Source organism: Telopea speciosissima, chromosome 11, assembly GCF_018873765.1.
Source record: "Telopea speciosissima isolate NSW1024214 ecotype Mountain lineage chromosome 11, Tspe_v1, whole genome shotgun sequence".
NCBI classification, from domain to species: Eukaryota; Viridiplantae; Streptophyta; class Magnoliopsida; order Proteales; family Proteaceae; genus Telopea; species Telopea speciosissima.
Genome location: NC_057926.1, coordinates 45,468,341 through 45,489,179, shown reverse-complemented (window position 1 = coordinate 45,489,179; position 20,839 = coordinate 45,468,341). Strand labels below are relative to the sequence as shown.

Here is a 20,839-nt window from a genome sequence, read left to right as displayed (position 1 = left end):
TGATCACTGAAATGGCAGGGGTCGTCTGATCACTCGTCTACCGAATTTTAAGCTTTTAAGCCTTCTCCCACTTGAGGGGCTTGACCACCTCCCATGTGAAGTCGGGGTCGTCCCTGCCGAAGTGACCGTAGGCGGCTGTCTTCAAGAACCTGCCATTGCCTCCTCTCTTGAGGTCCAGGCTAATGGCAATCATCCCAGGCCTGAAATCGAAGGTCTCCTTGACAATCTTTAGGATCTCCTTGTCTGGTATCTTTCCGGTACCATATGAGTCAACAAAGACGGACAAGGGCTCTGGAACTCCAATGGCATAGGAGACCTGGACAATGCAACGGCGGGCAAGCCCATTGGCAACAATGCTCTTGGCAGCCTGCCTGACGATGTAGGCACCACTCCTGTCGACCTTGGTAGGGTCCTTACCAGAGAAGGCACCACCACCGTGGGCTCCCCAGCCACCATAGGTGTCGATGATAATCTTCCGTCCCGTGAGGCCAGCATCACCATGAGGGCCACCAATGACAAAACGCCCTGATGGGTTAAGGTGGAAGATGGTCTTCTCGTCGAGGTACTTCTCAGGGACGACAGGCTTGATGACATGCTCCTTAAGGTCAGCGGCGATCTCATCGTTGGTGACGGTCTCGTCATGCTGGGTGGAGATGAGGATAGTGTGGACTCGGATGGGGACCATGGCACCATTGTCATTGTGGTATTCGACTGTGACTTGGGTCTTTCCGTCGGGCCTCAGCCACGAGCAGGTGCCATTCTTGCGAACCTCAGTAAGGCGAGCCCCAAGCTTGGTGGCAAGGACGTGGCTGAGGGGCATCAGCTCCTCAGTCTCATCGGTGGCATAGCCGAACATGAGACCTTGGTCACCAGCACCAATCTCCTCAGGGCGCTTGGTGAGGTGTCCGTGGACACCCTGGGCAATATCAGGGCTCTGCTGCTCAATGTTGACCAGGACCTTGCAGTTGTCAGCATCAAGACCCACATCGTCAGAAACAAATCCGATCATTCGGCAGGTTTCGCGCACAATCTTCTCATAGTCTACGTCGGCCTTGGTAGTGATCTCCCCAAAGACCATCACCATGTTGGTCTTGGAACAGGTCTCGCACGCTACCTTGCTTTCGGGGTCCTGTTCGAGGCAGGCATCGAGTATCGCATCAGAGATCTGGTCGCACAACTTGTCTGGGTGACCCTCGTTCACAGATTCAGATGTAAATAGGAAGGTTTCCATCGTTTCAAGCTGCACAGGAAACACATGCGTATTAGATACATCAATATATGAGTGACTGAGTAGGATAAAGAAGGCTAATGCACTAACCCAACCTCTCAGTAAGCAAATTTATTGCCAATGTTTGTGGGAGTGGAACTGGAAAATGCAGACTGAATATCAAGCGGAAGTTCTAACCAGTTGGGCACGAATAAATGCACACAGATTCCTGGTACTTTTCCCCCAATTTAAACAATCACAGAAGAACAGGCGAAATGGATTTTTGAGCCAACGGCTAAATTTTTAGAAACCGATGGACCCTGGGAATTACTGCTCCAGAAACAGGGCCAAAAAAGACGAACCCCTAGCATACTGGGGAATAGAAAACAGCCAGACGAATCTTCCGGCTTGGTATACGTTTCTGGGAATGTCGTAACAATTTTCTAAGGCTGAACAACGAGTTCACATAGGATTTTTTTTTGGTGAAAGAGTTCACATACTTTATCAAAAAAAAAAAAAAAAAAAAAGCTCACATAGGATTAATGTATTAAAAGAGGGGGGGAAATGAATTTGTCGCACCAAGAGCATATGATCAAAACTTCCAAGGCACAATTTACTACACACGCGCAAGTAGATGTAAAATCTCGGAAACAATTTACTACAAAGATGGGGAAATTATGGGACGCTAATCGAAGAACTACTAGTTCGGATGCCAGATCTTGGAAACCACAAAGAAAATTTAAGAAATTTTACAACACTGTGTTGACTCTCACTGAAGACAATAACAACCGCTTAGACCTCGGTAAACAACTCAAATCACGTAACAGATAAACAAAAAGCAAAACTCCTAAATACTCAGATCTGCAATCAAATTCGAGAGACAAACAAACACAAACACAAAACCTCTTGGAATTCCAGATCCGTTCCTGTGAATTAGAGACGCAACAGCAGCTGGAAAGGCAATGAATTGAAACACAGAGATAACCAATATTTGCTCTAAAACCACGAAGAAAACACCACTTAATCACATCAAATCGATAACGAAAGGAAGAAGATCAAGAGGAGGAGTGGAGACGCTACCTGAAACTGGAAGAGAGTATAGCCCTAGAGCCGTTACTGCTTCAGATCTGGATTCCCAAAGCGTACCTGCGCCTCCCCTCTCTACCAGTGTTCAACTTCGTTTAACGAGACACAATCCCAACCCTTTCGACTTCCGTATTTATAGGCGCAAGGGTTCCGTCTGGATTCCTTCCATTTTTTTCCCTTTGGTCGGTCAGATCCAGATCAAACGGCTGTGCTTTACTACACGACAGAAAATAAGTCGTTGATGACCGGCTATCCTAAGGTTAGGATATTTTGGAGTCGGTGGGAGGTAGGTTTTTAGGTTTATTACCGGTAAAATCCGGTCATCCAGCAAGTCACCAACCAACACTAAATTCGTCGTCGTCGTCGGCGGCTTCGCGGCTGACTCATTTTAGTCACTAATCACTACTGTTAACCCTGCTTTACCTAATCCAACTGCCAATGGAAGGATAAGATGACTTGGAAACCGCTTATTAGAGGTTAAGAGCCATGAGTCATGACTCGTGAGTGCTGACACCATGCGCACGTGTTTTTACCATTTTCTCTTGATTGGTCTTCGATATTTTTTTGGTTACCAACCTAATTAATTAGAATTTTTCACTAAAAAACAGGGAGGGTTCTTTGAATAAGTGGCAAAGGAAAGTGCACCAATGAGGTGTGTTGGTTAAATGGAGTCTGTTGTCATTATTGGCAATATATTTGGTCATAATAGTATTGTGACAGTAGCTATTGGTGGTTTGATAGAGTTGGAATGGTCAAACGGACTTCTACAGAGTGTCAAGGGTAGTTTGATCATTTGATAGATTTACAATAACATTCGAGTACGGAGGATGACTATTGGCAATATATATGGTCCCTAAGAAGTGTTTGGCAAAGGCTCGAAATAGCAGGTGAAGGTTTTGTATATCAAAAGTTACGATTTCATAAGATCGTGCAGTAGGGTCCACTTTGAAGCTATGTTTGGAGGTGATAATGGTAGAACTTGGCGAAACACTTTTCATAATAAATATAGCTCGTTGAATCGTGGTTATAACACAATTTGTTTCACCTCTTTTTGATGACAGACAAGGAAGTTATGAAATTTTTTGTGTCATTGCATGAAAGTGGAGCAAATCTGAAGAATGACGTTTTCTCTTATACTTAGCCAATTTTCTTAGCTTAAGTTTATGGTCATTCTGTATACAGGCATTGTCCTTTAATAAGCCACTGTTCCAAAATCTCCTCAAGTGTCGAATCGGCATCTTGCTTCAGATTTGGTTCATTAAAAAAAAAAGAAAAAAGATGAAAAAAACAAAATAACTGATTTGTAGTGGAGTGTGATGTCAGCATGACATCACCCCCATTTCTAACAAAGGCAGAGAGTGTTAAAATATCTGACGCATTTTCCTATTGCACACGGTTTCACACGAAGAATCTATTTAAATACGATTTTGCCCTTGATTACTAGTTTTGGAGCATCTAACTTTGGAAGGTCGTATCTTGACCATCTGAAGTCCAAATTGGATGAATTTTGTTTGAAATTGCATGTTTTTTCGAGAGCTATCTATTGGATCCACTTTTAGAGGCAAAAAACACAAAGAAGAAGGTATTATACATGGAATACACTAATTGATCGATCTATGAAGCAGCAATAAAGATTGGGATGTGTGCATCGACTCTCGAAGGGGTACTGCAGTAGATTGATCTCTAAAATATACATGAGAGAGGTATTCTTTTATTCTACAAGTCCTATTAATTTTTTTAGGGTTTGCTTATGTGTTAAAAAATCCTAGTTTTGTTCATGTATTGGAAGGGGCTTGTAATTGGTTTTACATTCTTGTACTCTCAATTGATGGATTGTAACTCGATTCAAGGTGGGGCTTGATTGAAGAAGGGGTTACTGCCCTTGTTTTTGTTGTTGCACAAACCGAAGCAGGGCTTGTAGTTCTTGGGCTATTATTGCACTCAAAATTTGAGTAGCGTATTGAGCAATATACGAAACCCTGGGTAGGGTATTGCTCCATGGATATAGGCAGTTTGGCCGAACCACGTAAATTTGTTGTCTTGTCTGCTTTACTTTCCATTGCATATATTGGAGTGTGTTTGACTACAGAGTGGGGTGCACTGTCTGGTAGACCTGACTACACAGTGGTTGCAAGGTAGACATGCATATGTGTTGTGGGATTGGTAATTATGGAATTGCCCCGACCAATCAGGTTTACTTGAAGTCGTCTCCATCGACATCAACACAAGGTTGGAATTTAGGGATTATTTTATAAGAACACTGATTCACCCCGTCTCAGTGTCAACCTGGGATCAACAAAGTGCAACAAAACAATATCGTATATAGAACGGCAGTGAAGTCATTTCATTTGAGGAAAGAAAGAGACATGGATTTTCATACATGATTGTGTACGAAGTATGAACACTAATCACTTCATCAAAGGTAGAAATGGTATTATACACGTAAACAAGAATGTTTATTTAACGGCATATATGAGACACCTACCATTAAAAGACTATAACCCTTTTTTGTTTTGGTTGGGGGGGGGGGGGGAGAAACTAAAAACACTAGGGAAAATTACATAATTAGCTACTTTTGGGTTTTCATTTACAAAACTGTCCACCCTATGTTTGAGTTAACAAAAATAGTCAAAAAGAAGTTTAGTTTTACAAAACTAGACAAAAGAGTGACTCTCCTTCCTTCCTCAGCAGTTCTCCTCTGAAAAAATCTCTTTTTTGTTTCCTTAGTTACTTGGGGTAGCAGAGAATGGTGGTGGCTAGGACAAGGGTAGGGTTGCAAGGAACGGAGGATGCTTGGGCGAGAAGGCAATGACAGGGGTAAAAATGTCTAAAAAAGTAAGTGTGGGAGGGAGAGACACTATTTTATCCAATTTTATAAATCTTAACTTGTTTTTGTCTATTTTTGTTAATTCAAACATAGAGTGGACAGTTTTATAAATAAAAACCCAAAAATAGCTAATCATGTAATTTTCCCAAAAGACTGTGACCCGGTTTCTCTTAATCCACAATGAAAAGAGAATCTCTTTGTATACAGGATTTAACCCTTTGATTGGATTGGAGAATGGTATTTTTTACATTCAATAAGTTAATGATGACATTCACTCTTCACCAAATCCAAGCATAGCATCTGATGCTCAAGAAAAACAAACTCCAAAATTATTAGGAATTTATAAAAGTAAAATAATGGAAAGAGACGCTACCTAGGCACGTGCGGTGTGCTGCTCGTACGGGGACACACGCCTAGTTAGCATTCTTTTTCCCATGAAATAAATTTTAAAAAATGGAAGAAAAAACACTACTTGGGTGTGTTCAGTGCATTGCCTCCACGTTTAGACATAGGGGCATGTGAAATGATTACCGCACCGGCATATCCCCATGGAAAAATAAAAAATCTTAAGGGTGCAACGATCATTTCACGCATTTTAATGTCTAGGGCCTGGGCACAGGGGGCAACATACCACATGGGACACCAAAAAAGGTTAGGGTGAGGGATCTCTAGGTTGCTAGACGGAGAAGCAAACTCTATGTCACACCAATGGATTCATATTTTTTTTTCGGTACTGATGCATTCATATGAAACCCATATATTTACAGCATGTGATAGAAAATAATGAATAAAACACCACGGATGCACATGCGCAAAATAATTAAGACAAAATATCACTCTGCAAGCCCATAGTTCATTCGTTATTTGGCATATGAATAATTGATATGTCATCTTAAGGGTTTGATAGATAATTAATGGTTTGGATAGCAATTTATGAGGTTTGGTAGAGGGGAGGGGAGGGGAGGGGAGGGGAGGGGGGGGGGGGTAGGGGGCCACGAAATATTATTTGGGGATCTAACCTAAATGGTTTGCATAGCAATTTATGAGATTTAAGGGTGGTGAGGGCACGAAATATTATTTGGGGATCTAACCTTAAACGTTAAGGTCCTATTTGTTTAAAGGGGACTTAGTTGAGGTGGGAGAATTGGGGTGAGAAATTGTTGGTGTGGCACTTCAAAATCCCACTACAATTTTGTTTGGTTAATTTACAGTGGTAAACTTACAAAAAGTTCAAAGAATATCATTAATTATTTTGTTTGATCTGTTGATGTGGCGCTTCAAAATCCCACCCCTTTGTTATCCAAAGTCCCGCCAAATGGTTACTAGTCATGGGAAAAGTAACTTTACCTCATTATTTCCACCTTCAATAAAACCTCACCAACATGTACGTCAAGATTTTGAAGTGACACATCAGCAAATAAAGCAATTAGTGATGTCTCCAAAGCTTTTGTAAGTTCACCACCCTAAATTAACCAAACAAGGCTGAAATGGGATTTTGAAATGTCACATTAGTATTTTCTCACCCCAATTCTCCCACCCCACCTAAGTCCCCTCTAAACAAACGGGCTCAAGGCATTAGATTGAGATGGTCCAAGGGTATAATAAGACAGATACAAGGTTCTAGAAAACCGATGTAGGACCAGACCTTTATAAATCCCAACACCTCAACAAGGCCAAGTGTCATCCCATTAAAGAATGGACTAATGAATTGCTTAGGATGGGCTTGTTTGCAATCCTTTTTAATGGAAGGGGTTTACATACTACCCTCTTATATTGGCATCATATCATATACCCTTGGAGGGGAAGGGGAGTGTCGGTGAGTATCAATTCATATACAGAAATATCTATATTAGAGAAAGAGAGAGAAGTAGAGAGAGACACTGAGGGGATGTGTAAACTGCGATGGCGCACCTGTCTTTTTCCCTCCTTCTGATTGTCTTGTTCAAATTGTTAAATTTTCAAGAAGAGAAATGCTAACGATAATACTTCCTACTTCATACCTTGATCATCCCCATGATCTGAACATATAGAATGAGGGCATCTATATAGTCCAACTCAAGGGTTTTAACAAGTGCTGATTCCAAACATAGGGTGGTCTCCTAGAACATAATCTAATGGAAGGATGTCTTGAAACCATGGAATTAAAACATGATATGATCATATTCGAGATATGGTCAGACCCAAGCGATATGAAAAAAATTGGCCTTTTTCCTTTGACCTCCTGGGTGGCATGCACTCTAATTAGCAAGTCATCGACTAACCGATCAAACGGTTATTCACGATTTAAATCCCTAGTTGAAACATAGCTAGAAATGGCACGTTAGCTATCTATGATGAAAGAATCGAACCGGTCCTAAATGGCTTGGATTTGCACCGAGACGTGTTAGTAAACTAAATTCTTATGTTCTCTGAAAACATTTTATTTATTTATTTATATTGAAAAGATTGACGAGACTTTTAAGACCACGAAATGACAGATGAAATGTTGAAACCTTCAACTACTATGTCAAACTATACATGCCGAAGAAGAAAATACCAACCATTGGGCTGAATTTTGAGCCAAACATTTTTCTTTGGTGATAGTTCCATTCATCAGTGGGGGGAGGAAGAATCCTTTCACCCATTATTTTTGGGATGGTCTCCATCACAAACTCCCACCCGTTGGTTGTGGGGACGAAAGAATTCATCCTTCACCCATGGTGAGGGAAAACCTGGTCTCTTTCTCTTTTACGTAATCTTTAAACAAAAACTTGAAACCCGAAGTGAAAGAAAGATGAATTTTTTTTTATTTTGGAATTAGAGAGCTTTAAAAAGGAGGGGGGGGGTAGCCGGATAGGGGATGGGAATAGACCCCAAGGTTGTTTGAACTCATGACCTGTTATTTAAGGAATCGATCTTTTGCCAACTGAATGGACCCCTTGGAAATAAACATTTGGAATTTTTATGTATTTTTTGACAAAATTATCATGGTAATTTTGTCATGTGGAATGATAATCTAATAATTATAATAATTAAATTACATCCGACACCATTTTAATGGGACCATGGGACAAGAACATGGCAGCAGGAATGGCTGTCAAACCCCATGACATTAATAAGGTGTTGTTGGGGGTGGGGATGGGTCAACCTCAAATAATAGATGGTACATGGGTCGGAATGGACCATGGAGTGATCCATCAAGGGCAGATTTGGTGAGCAACCCACTCTTGTCTTTTTTTTGTCTTATCTTATCCCTGGCAATTGTTCATGGATTTTGCTTTATGTAAACGTTTTTGTTACATGAGACATGTATAATTCCCTTTTGTCTTTATGATTGTTATAATAGGATTGTTTAAAGTTAAGGACTGTAAGGTCATTTCACATTGCTGACCGACACCACACCTTACACCGTGATTTCAATTATTGGTATTGGATCGGAACAGTTCTTAATTAGGGTAAGTTTGTTCAAAAATAAAAAATGTTATTAAACTTTAAAGCAAAATCATCCGTCGATAAGATCTTTATTTCCTTCAATTCCCTACCCGGCTCAGTTCCCCAGTCCCCCTAACAAGGGGGCATAATGACTATTCTATCCCTATCCAAACACTCTATCCAGGTGGGGTCCATCTCCCCCTTATTAGAGGGAACTGGGCCAGATAGGAAACTAGAGGAGATAATTTATTTTAAGAAAATATCTTAACTACATACTTTAATGAATCTAATACAAATTAATTTGGTGGGGAAGGATCTAAGAGTCTCTCAACCCCGGTGGGAAGTGCTTTGCTTGCTTGAAGAGATACGTGAATTACGTGATGGTTTTCGCAGTTGTAGCTTTATTCACCATATTAGAGAGATCAATAGTTGTGCTGACTATTTAGCAGGGTTTGTTCGAGGTGTTTATGTTCTAGATTTTAATATTACTTGTCTGCCTGAGGCTCTTTCCAACTTAATAAGGAATGATGCCTCTGGTATGACATACTACAAGATGTAATCTCTATATTTCTACTAATTGAAGGCTCCTTTTAACCAAATACTTTAATGAATCTAATACAAATTAATTTGGTGGGGACGGATCTAAGAATCTCTCAAGTCTCACCAACCCCCTCCACTTACCAGAATGACGTGAAAGGAATGGAGGTCCATGGAGGGAAAATTATCTCCTCCATTTCTTTGTCTGGTTCAGTTCTCCAGTTCTTCTAATAAGGGGATGGTGGACCCTATCCATACAAAATATTCGGACAGAGGTAGGGTGGTCATTGTAGCCCCTATGTTAGAGAAACTGGAGAATTAAGCCGAGCATGAAACTGAAGGAGATAAAGATCGTCTATAGAGACCATGAGTCATGACACGTTTGATTTACTTGGAAAGAAACCAATAACACACATGAATTTGTAAAGATACTATAAGTGATAGATGACGCTAGGGGCGTTAGGTATATTTGGTGGGGAGTTTATTCTTAAAAAATTCTTTACGCAACTAACGCTTTTTATTTATTTTTTTTTTTTATGGAAAAACTAACGCTTCTTAAGGGCATCCTAAGTAATGCATTAGAAGGATCCTACAGTGAGTCTTGAATCTGGATTCTGGATAAGGGTGTCAAATGGTGGTTACCAAAATTGAAATCGAAATCGAAATATTGATGTGAGATTTCATTTTGGTTTGTTTCAGTTTCAGCCTGGTTTAGTTTTGGGCTTTTATGGGGTTGACTTGACGGGCACGATTGGTTCATTATCGGAATGTTATCAGTTTCGTTTCGTTTTCTACATACCTATTTAAAAAATAGGAAAGAATTTCTTACCTACAAGGACAGAGTAAGAAAACTCAATCTTAAAAGAATAAATATTTTTGTTCAATAAATAAATTAGTTCTTTTTTTTTAGTAAATCAATAGATAATAGATATTAAAAAAATTGCAAAATGTAAACAATAAATTGTAAAACATAATCTAACACAGGGTTAGGCCAGGCTGGGCTTAGTCGGAGGCTTCAATCCTAGCCTAACCCGACCCTGTTTCAGGACTTGAAAATTTCAACTGTAACCTGCCCTCAAGGTTGAAAAATCCAGCCCAGGCCATATTCAAGCTCAGGGTGGGTTCGGGCCAATAGGGTCAAACTTACACCCCTACTTTTAGGATTCTATTTTTGTGAAGACCAAGAAACTTACCAATTATATTCTCCATGGATCCTCTAGAATGCAGCTACGGGGATAACCCTCTGTGCATTTCAATTATCCCTGCATCTCATGTTCTAGGGATTACAATCCTCTTCAATTCCCTAGGGTATAGTGCGGTGTAGTTTGGGGTAGAGATGTCAATAGTTGACAAGCATGGCATCCAACGGTCCGAACTGCACTACTTCAATTTTTTTCTTTCTTTTCGAGCTCGACACCGTTGAATATTGCGCCTGCCAAATATCTAAATCTCCACCCTGAAAAATTGAAGAGGAATTTATTTTTCATGTTCTAAAGGATTTGAGCACCTTTCCGTTAGCCAAATTTGCCCACAGATAAATTGACGAAGGAAAACTTACTCCACAGGAAAGTCAACAGTTACCATTAATGCTATGAAATTACCAATAGGAGTGAACCCAAAACCACAATTTTATTCATAGAAATTATTACTATTTATAAAGGTACAAGAGCGATATATGAAAAGTAAAACTAGAAGCCCCTTGTTACTTTCAGACACATGGGATAATGCCACCATAAATGTCATCTATTCCATATTTTTTCTCTTGAATTCAGATCCATTCTTACTAAAAACAAAAACAAAAAAAACAAAAAGAAGACTTCAGATCCATTCTTCCAGAACCTCAAGTCTCCTTCATTGAACCCTGAAACTCACAAAAAAAAAACAAAAAAAATGTCAGTTATGAACATGAAATGAGGAATTGTTACCGGATTGTTATCGGATTGGTGGAATCGGTCGGATTAGATCGGTATTGGCCTTTGTCGATATTGATTCTTGGTTGATCCTGGTCAAGGAATCAGTATCGGTATTTGGATCGATTACCGATTCAGATTTGCCAATCTGATCCTATCCGATTCAAAAAAATTCCAAAAGTACACAACAATCCAAACTGATCAGGGACGATATGGGTCCAATATGGACCAATCTAGGCCGATATTAAGCCAGTCCAGACTAATACAGGCCGATACCGGAACTTAAAACCATGATAGTGGTCGATCCTGGGTCAATCAGGGGTCCAGTTCCAAACGGGTACCTTTTTCCTGACTCCAACCCGATCCAAGGCCGATACAAGCCAATCTAAATCGGTATCAGATCAGTATCAGCCGATATATTTCTCCAAAAGCCGATATCTTAATTAAAATTCCTAACATAATTTAACTTGCAAGAGTCGTACTTGTTTTACACAAAAATTTAGGTTGGGTGGAGGGGGAGGGGACTCACCTGTTGCAATCCACATCCGGTTGGATGGGTACATAAAGCTGAATATGGCAAAGTAGGGAGAGTTGCTTGGCTCTCACAGGATTCACTCCCACAGACTTAGCAGTGGCCTTTAGGCATTTGCAAAGAGACCTGCGAATTTCTCGAGTTGTAGCCATTTGATTCAATGCTTGTGCACCTGCACAACACTGAGGAGTAGGAACTGGAGGTCCAGAACCCACCAAGAATGGCCTACATGGGAGCAAAGTTGATATACCATCACTACAAGATATTGCAGCTGTTGGGCTCAGAATTGATCCCAAAACCAAAAGGCTCAACACCCACACAGAGCAACTCATCATCTTTCTATGTTATAGTTTCTTAGTGCATATATGCACCTCAATGTGTCTTGGAGGATCTTATATAGAATGAGCTAAAGATGATATTTCTTCTAGATAGCTATGCCAATTCAACCTAATTTTTTAATATAAATTTGAAGTTTATTTTTGGGAAAATTTTATAAATTCTAGTCCAACTAAATTGATCCCTCGAATCATTCCATTAAATTTATACCCAAAAAATAGATTTGAATTAATGATTATTAATTTTATATTTATTAAATATTTCCATATTTCTTATTCCGTCCGTTAGAAAAATTGGTAATTACTAGTAGGGCAAGAGAACGCTAACCAATCGTGTAGATAATGACATGTGTCACGCTCATCTATTCTATAGTCAAAGTAGGAGCCTGTCCTTAGCAACGTACCCCGATTGTCATGTTTGTGTTTGTGTGGGTGTAAATGTCTATGTGTGACCTTTCGTTCTGGAGCAGAATAATTGAGTGAGACAACTTAAAATGGAGTTGGGGCAAAATGATCTCGCACATCAGTTGGGAAAATAAAAGAATTTGGTTATCAATTCCTATTCTTAACTTTGAAAATTTTCTAGTGCATCTTGTGTCTTAAGGGCATGGAACAGCCCATGTAGTGTGCTGAGTCCTTTGGGTTGAGTTAGAAACCCAGAACATATAAAGCTTGTGCACTGGCTTCTCCAACAGGAAGAAAATTTTCAAACAGGTAAACAGAGTAAATCTTGAGATAGTACTGGCCTAATTTTTGAGTGGCCAAGTTTTCCAAAAATTACACTAGACAAAAGTAGAAAGTAAAAGAGAATAGTAGAAGAGAAGAGAAAATAAGGGAATATTTAGATAAGCTGAAAGTTAATTAAGGCCTTAGTATATGCTACAAATAGCACTAAAACTCAGTGTCACCAAGCATTGGACACCAAGTAGAGCAACAATTTAACTTCAATTCAATAAAGAAAATACGTTGATCCAAGGCTTGCCTTGGTGGTTCGCTACTCCCTTAGGAGATCTGCGTCAGGAGCTTGATCGATGGTTCAAGTCTCCTTAGCGACACCTTGTGGGTCATCTCCTTGCCTCCTCGTGGGGCCCTGATAGAATTGATGGCCGATCGGCTCTTGAATTCCACCAAAAAAATACAGTCCAACTGTTTTTACTTGGTGCTTTCCTTGTCTTTAATTAATGTATTATATGATGCTTTTAAATAAAAACCCATTACTCTATAATTGCCAAGCACATTATTTCTCTTAACATGACTTTAAAAAGTGAGTTTAGGAATTCTTAAACTATTTAGTTTACTAAACATTAAAATTGGAGAGAAAGAATGCTGTCAGGCTACATGGCTAGCGCAGTTTCCACATCTCCTAGCTGCAAACCATCGGATTACCCTCAACCATTATGGACCGTTAGATGTTTAATAGGGATCTTAAATACATATTGTAGAAAGTAAATACATAGAAGAAACTATGAAATGGGGCCAAAATATTCTTTATTCATTTTCGTTCACTTCTTCTTATTATTAATTTTTTTTTTTCTGCGAACACCGATAACATTCTTCAGTCCTTGTACTTCTTTCCTACAACAACATGAATCCTCCTAACCCACCACCCTTAGAGCAACCTTACCATTGCGCCAAGGTCCACCCTCTTACAATCCCATCAAATCTTTACAATTAACATATTGTGGGATAATTTTCATAATTGGAAATATCAGAAATTAACCACCTTTTTCATGGCTTTCTTGTTTAGGAGACCTGCAATAGAGTGTTCTCTAAAAGCTTTAGATTTGATCACTTGGCAGAGTATAGTTTGTTTGGGACCACCTCTGAATTGTAGCCCACCCATATTTATAAGGATGAGTTGTGTCAAAAGAAGAAACAAATATCTAATAACAACAAGATTTTATCCAAATCGATGCCTAGGGTCTTCCATTGTATTTGTTACAAAATAAAGTAATATTTTTCCTATATTTTTAGGTAGATAATTTTCTTAATTTATTACCATGATTTTGTATATGTTCCATATACATTGTAACCAATTTAGGTTGGAAATAATGGGCAAGCAGATAATTTGAAATTTTGATCATTGTCAAAATCATAGAAGTCTAAGAAAGGTAAATGTGTAATGGGTAATATAATGGTACGTTTAAAAGAAAAAGTTGGAATAATTTACAATAAAAAGGCCAACAATAGACATGGACCAAATCTAAGAGAAAATAGAGAGATTTTAGGTGTAAGTATGGATTGAAAAAAATCAAAGTTATAATAGGTTCTTGCAATCTTAAATCATTGGATAGTTATTCACTATTTTTTTGATAGGCAAAATCAAATTTATTGCAACGAAAGGGAAAATGATAGTCAAACAACAGAAAGCAATCATTTTTCATTGATACGATTCAAGAGTTACAAAAAAAAATGTAATAAAAACTGATTTTTATTAAAAAGTATGGGCAATTCCATCTGATCCAGATCAATTCAGGAAGATCTGAATCAGTATCAGATCGGTATTGGCCGAGACCGATCCCGATCCCAATCCCAATCCGATTTTCAATACCATAAACCATGCTCTACAATGGCAATGTGGATTTGAAATTTGAATTAAGCAAATCCCACCCTCAAGCACCTGGCTCTTGTCAGCTTCAGTATAAAATTTTAAAAAACAAAATAACTAATTCTAGTAGCAAGACCTTTCAGCCGAACACGAGACACCATTTTTGTGGATTACCCATTGGTTAAAATTCATGGTTTAACCTATATTATTTAAGGGAGTGTCTGTCACCACTATAGGAATATTCAAAACTTGACACCTTTGTGTAATTGTCGCTTGTCTTATTCCTGAAAGTTCTTTAAGATAGGGGTATAAAAGGATTTATAAAAATAATTTTAAAGTGACATATCATTATGTAATTGTCAAAAGGTGTCATTGATGTACATAATTTTTTAGTACACATTAAAAATGATACCATTACCCTCATTGGAAAAAATGTGTGTAATGGAAAAAGATAAGGATACCACTTACTTGACATCCTGAGGGATGTCAATATGAAATTCCCTTGTCTAAAATTAGGGGGAGGTTTTCGTGCAGGATATACCTTTATCACCTCCAATTCCTACTTGGCCTAGTTCCACAGTTCCTCTAACAAGGGAGGACTAGAATGACCACCCTACCCCTGCCCAAACAGTCTGTCCGGGTAGGATCCACCACCCCCTATTAGAGGAACTGGGGAACTAGGCCGGATAAGAAACTGGAGGAGATAAATTTCCTTTCATGCATAGTGGTGCCAAGGCGGTGCACGACAATTCATAAAATAAGGAGATTTTTTATCATTTCGACCCTCATTATTCCCATTCAAAACATCAAGATTGACTGTGCACAAAACCTATTGAAAGAAAAAAAAAAAAGTACTTCAAAAGTTCATTTGGGTTCGAAGCAAATCAGCCATTTTCTTAGGCTAGTATTCCATGGCCATGATGGTGAGGAAGTCAACCAAGTGGCAAAATAGTAAAGCATTATATTTCATTAGGCATAATGATCCCCAGAAAGACCCTTTCCAAAATTAGAGATCTCTCCCCCCCCCCCCTCCCCCTCCTCTGAAATGATCCAAAAAATGAACCAAAGTTGTTTGAAATGATCCAAAAATCCCAAAAAAAAAAAAAAAAAAAAAAAACCGGAAAAAATTAAACTTTTTTTGAAAATTTAGCCAAAAACTAAACCAAATTTGCAGATTGGAGAATAATTAAACATGGTTGCTGCTGACACAATCAACTTAATTTATTAAACTAAAGCAACACCAGAACAAGAACACAAAGCTACTTAAAACTGACGAGTTTGGGTTCAAACAAAGAAGACTCTTTGATCAGGATGGGTGGTGGTGTTCATGGATTTTTGGAACTAGAAAAGCTTTTAGATTGCTAAAAATGGTTCCTTTGATGTGGTTGGTGGGCATAGAAGGCGATTGCTGCATGGGTCTTCTCAATCTCAGCTTCTGTCTCACGTATTTGCTTTCGTAGTTGAGCTATGATCCTATAACACCCAAGAACTGGATCCTCAACCCTGGATCGAGCCTCAAAATACATTGTCTCTATTGCTTGAGCTCTTTGATTATCTTCAACTTCCTAACAAATTAAATGGAGAATATTGGATATTAGAATTTGTTAGCATATTTACAAATCACATTTATGGTTTTGTTAAAAAAATGTTATAATAATGAAAAATAATTCCGTGATCTAATCAAATAACACATACCCGGATTCAAGTTGATGTCTATCTCATAATCAGACATCAACTATAATATTGATCACATGATCAAGCGGATTAATTAGGACCCTATTATCCATCATGGAGATCACCTCCTGTGTAGGCCCCATGGAGTCAATCCCTACAATCAAAGGATCTTTATCCTCTCAATTTGTCTGTCCGTACTTGACGTCAAGTACACCTAATAGAGGAAGGTGGATCCCACATGGACCTCATATCGGGTAGTGTGTTTGGGCAAGGGGTAGGATAGTCATTTCTGCCCTCTCTGTTAGATGTACTTGACGTCAAGTATGGACAGACAAATTGAGAGAATAAAAATTCACAATCAAACACCTATCAACCTAATTCGACCCATGCAATGACTGTAGGCTAAGTCCACATGAGAAATTATTACAAAAAAAATCTCAAAATTATGTTTGTAATTAAGCAAAACAAGTTCAAGAATTGGGAAACTGGTTCCTTGAAACATGCCCACTACTCTTTTGCCATTTAATTTGGACAGCTGATGTTGTCATTACGACCATTGGATAGAGAGCCATGGTTTAGATTCAACACGTGTTAGTTTCAACAGTGAGGTGGAGAAGATATGTATGCCGGTGAGAGGGACATGGCAGATGATAAGAAAAGAGAGATAATCGGAGCGGAGAAAATATGATTTAAAATAAAAAAGATAAATAGGGTTAGTTTTAGAGAAGCAGCCGGGGGTCCTAACTTATTAAGAGGTAGCCGACATCTTCTCAAGATAAGAACTAGAGAAACAAATTAGGATTTTTCAAGTCTTTCTTCTCTCATTCAATCGTAACTATTAGATACGGTTGCATGGTAACTGTTACAACTCATAGCTACCATGATTCCTATTGTTACAACTCATAGCTTGTTTTTTCAGATTTCTCAATTATTTGGGCAACTAAGGTTAAAAAATAGAGGGTCTCTATGATCTCCATATATAAAGCATCAATTGACCAAAAAGGTCAGATTTGAGAGATCTTGAGGCATTTTTTATTTCGAATTGGAATGAAATCAGAATTGACACGATCCGATTCCAATCCCAATCATGGTTTTAGTGCACGGTATCGAATCTAGTATTGGTCACCTTCAAAACCGATATCATATTGATACGGTATTGGCATGGATCCACCGTATCAAATAAATTTACCCCTTATTTTCTTTAAAAAATGGATTTTGGGACTAATTTATCCTTGTATTTACCGTCTCACCAACATAATATTGGCCAGGTATCGATATCGGCCACCTCCAAAAGAGTGCAGCATCAATGGTATCAGACGGTCTGATACCAATACCTCAAAACCATGTTCACAATTCCATGTTTTAAAACCACATGCACACTTAATAAAAAAAAAAATAAGGGATCCAGATCTTCTAAGGCGCAGGCTGCCCGTCCTACCGTGCTGTGCAGACACAAGGCGGCGCTCATTGACCGCCTTACCCCTGCCCGAGTGCCTTGCCCAAGCGGGGGTAAGGAGGTCATTGTGCGCAGCCCTACGTTTGCACAGCACAAGCAGGATAGGGCAGCACGCCGTAGAAGATCTATGTTGAAAAATAAGAGATATACCTAATCAAGCTAAATTATCAACAAGGCTATTATCATCCCTATCAGGTACTAACAAAACAAAATGAATCACATAAAGGCATTAAACAAAGAAAATGGTTTTTTGTTTTTTGGTTTTTTTTTTTTTCAATCGAATTTGTATCACTATAACATACAACAAAATCACCATTGTTCTAAAGAATGATAACAAAAAACTTTGGACAGTTTTCCTCCACCCATAGAGTACGGTTCACCCACCATCTTAGCTAGGGATCACAAACCCCTCCTAGGGTTTTTGTGTGTTTCAAAATACCCTCCCGATATCCATTCCCACCCTCTCTCGTCCCTCAGTAAAAAGGATCCCATTCATCGTGGGTGGACAAAAACTCAGTCCAAAAACCTATGTGATACAATAACATCATGAGACATCAATGGAGTTACCTGAAGGATTTTTGCTACATTTCTGGCACCAAAATATCTGTGAAGCAATTCAAATTTGTCTGGTTCAGTAGGAGGAAAATAAGGTGCAAAAATACAATCTTGTTGGCATCTTCTCCTAAAGAGTGTGCAAGCTGCGCAACGAAAACTCATATTGAACTGTTCAAAATCTCTATGGAAACAGAAATGTAATTTTGCTTTTGATAGTAAAATAATTTTGGATATAAATAGATGAGAGAGGTTAACACTCGAACAGGGTGTGTGTTATAGTTGTGCAAGAATCTAATATTTTACTAAGTTAATTGGATTTTTCTTTCCAACTTATGAAAGGATTAAATGTGTTAATATATGGGTATTTCGGTTGACAACTTTGAGATATACCAAATTTTTAACTAAGTGATTGTTTCTCTTTGTTTCTTTGGGAAAAAATCTTCAATTTGATTCTCCCTGATAACCCAAATCCTCAATAGAAATTCAATAAAAATTTACAATATATGCAAAGTTTTAATTTCAATTTGATTCTCTTGATATCCCGGTTGCTAGCTCTAAGGCCCGTGGCTGCGATGGTAGCAGCTACTCTCTCGGCGGCACCGCAACGAGTCTATTTAATAAAGAAAAACCTAGGGGTGTCAATAAAACCCGACCAGGCCGAGCCCGCCCCAACTCGCCCTGAGTCCAGATAGGGTTGGGCCAGGCTTGGGGATAAGTAAAGGTCGAGCTGGGTTTGATATTTGCATGGCCTTAGCAGGGCCAGCCCGGCCCTGTATTATATAATATATATTTATACAATATATAGAGGTTGTACTTTTGTGCAATGGTTAAGGATGCTCTATTGTGACTGTGGCCGGTTAGGGTTCGACTCTTGAAACATCCTTATTGCAAAAAACGCCCTTTTGTTTTTATAGTCTGGGCTTAGTTAAGTGGACTGTAATTGGGTGTTGTTAGTACCACAACTCAATGAGACAAGATATTCAAGGTCAATCAGGGCTGGACTGGGCTTTAAATGGGGTTCAATGACCGATTTCAATAACACTTCATTACCTGCATGCATGTGTCAAAGACTATTTTATCCATCCTTGTATCCTCTGGCATATTCTATCACTGATGTATTGAAATAATTCCGCCTTTGATACTCCAATTTCTACCACTAGGCCTATATATTTCTTGGGTTCATCAGTGTATGGGATATTTAGACCTTAGAAAATCATCTTTTGATATGCGCAACTATATTAGGACTAAAAGAATTTGATGATTTCTTGAGGTTGATAGCTTGACCGCTAGTTTGGCAATACAAATTTAGGCATTCTTTTAAGTAGTTGACATCACAAAGATTTATCTTAGAAAATAGCAAACAATCATCAGTGAAGAGGAGATGTGTAATAGCCTATCCTCGATTACGCACCTTTACACGCTTAATAAGGCATTCAGATGTAGCACTAGCTAAGACATTACTAAGCGCTTGAGGGCATAGAATAAAGGGAGTCAATGATGATGCCACTTAAAGGAGTGAGTGTGCCTCACATCGCACCATTTTTTTTTTTGTTAAAGGTCAGCAATGTGTATATTAATATGAAATGGTAAGATACAAGAGGTGTTCAAAGGGCAAAACTCACACCGCACCATTAACAAGGAAGGAGACTTGACCGATCGAATGCATGCCATGATGAGAGTCACAAAACTACTATAGAAGCCCATTTGCGATCATTCTTTTTTTTTGCTTTATGTAGTGGAAAATCTCATGAGCAGTGAAAATATTGTCAAAAATGAGAATCTACTGAATGAAATTTGATTGAGCTGGTGAAATAATTCGACCAAGATTCCAAGAACTTCCTTTAATCAAGTGTCTATAATGTTTGTGATAACCTTCACTATCATTTTCACAGAGACTAATTGGCCAAATTGATCCATCATTTCTAGTTTCCCAGTTTTCGGAATAGACAAAGAAGGGTTACATTACAAATGCTCAGAAGAGATCTTGTGGAGACGACTTCTACAACAAAAAAAAATTATTGGAGGAAAACTGTCACAACTACATGACTTCAAATCTCAACGAGGAAAGAATTAAAATCACCCAAACATAGCGAGTTTTCATATCTACCACTACCCAACTAGATGATTCTATCTCACTCATGAAGCCAGAGGGATCGCAACCGAAAAAGCACAATCCATTTGTAGTCTCTCTTCAACTTGTTATCCCTAGATTTGGTTTCCATAAGATAGATAATGTCCTGCCACTTTAACTATGAGAAGTGCATTAGGGATCGAATTGTCAGGAGCTCCCCAAACCATGACAATTCCAACTTACCACCTTTGTTATTACCTATGGGGCTGATCCTCCCCAGCCACCATGTGGTTTTGCAGTAAAAAAGACTCTGTATGTTCAAATGAAGTTGGTGAAGTTTTTCTTACTCCTCCCTTCAATGCTTACACTAAAGCTACAATTTATTTTAGATCATTTAATAAAATCAAATGTTTACAAATTTTTTTCAAGAGAGATTTGTTACAATAGAATAGAACAACTGGAACAAGACAGAGGGAAGGAGAGCCATGCCTTACCCTTACTAACTAGACTATGCTCATTTTAACCCTAGCAGGATCACATGAAGTGCTTAATTACATTCACATTAGAAGATCAAAATTTTCTTTAGCTATCAGAGGGTTTTTTGTTTTTCTTTTCTTTTTTGGGTTGAGAGAGAGAGAGAGAGATTATCCAATTTTTTAAGAGGAAAATTTGTAAAATTCAAATGATTCC

The 20,839-nt window shown here is 38.6% G+C and overlaps 3 protein-coding genes across 3 annotated transcripts; all 3 read right to left on the bottom strand.

Moving 5' to 3' along the window:
- On the bottom strand, positions 1–2,383 carry LOC122645767 (S-adenosylmethionine synthase 5-like). Its single transcript, XM_043839124.1, has 2 exons — positions 2,288–2,383; positions 1–1,240 (listed from the first exon to the last, which is right to left on the bottom strand). Exon 2 carries the CDS (start codon positions 1,229–1,231, stop codon positions 56–58), a length of 1,176 nt encoding a protein of 391 aa, XP_043695059.1. The 5' UTR covers positions 1,232–1,240; positions 2,288–2,383; the 3' UTR covers positions 1–55.
- LOC122645207 (non-specific lipid-transfer protein AP10-like) lies at positions 1,957–11,845 on the bottom strand. Its single transcript, XM_043838539.1, has 2 exons — positions 11,508–11,845; positions 1,957–2,068 (listed from the first exon to the last, which is right to left on the bottom strand). Exons 1-2 carry the CDS (start codon positions 11,843–11,845, stop codon positions 1,957–1,959), a joined length of 450 nt encoding a protein of 149 aa, XP_043694474.1.
- A 3,748-nt stretch (positions 11,846–15,593) lies between these two features.
- Positions 15,594–18,253, bottom strand: LOC122646125 (LOB domain-containing protein 24-like). Its single transcript, XM_043839615.1, has 2 exons — positions 18,091–18,253; positions 15,594–15,958 (listed from the first exon to the last, which is right to left on the bottom strand). The coding sequence occupies exons 1-2, from the start codon at positions 18,238–18,240 to the stop codon at positions 15,755–15,757; spliced, it is 354 nt and encodes a 117-aa protein (XP_043695550.1). The 5' UTR covers positions 18,241–18,253; the 3' UTR covers positions 15,594–15,754.
- Positions 18,254–20,839: the final 2,586 nt, after the last annotated feature.

Bases quoted from the DNA above. Each gene is read 5' to 3' on its own strand.
- LOC122645767 (XM_043839124.1), bottom strand. From the start codon at position 1,231: ATGGAAACCTTCCTATTTACATCTGAATCTGTGAACGAGGGTCACCCA.
- LOC122645207 (XM_043838539.1), bottom strand. From the start codon at position 11,845: ATGATGAGTTGCTCTGTGTGGGTGTTGAGCCTTTTGGTTTTGGGATCA. The intron at 2,069-11,507 runs GTGAGTCCCCTC...ATTTGATTGCAG, and splicing joins CCGGATGTGGATTGCAACAG to ATCTGAGTATTTAGGAGTTT.
- LOC122646125 (XM_043839615.1), bottom strand. From the start codon at position 18,240: ATGAGTTTTCGTTGCGCAGCTTGCACACTCTTTAGGAGAAGATGCCAA. The intron at 15,959-18,090 runs GTAACTCCATTG...TTAATTTGTTAG, and splicing joins ATGTAGCAAAAATCCTTCAG to GAAGTTGAAGATAATCAAAG.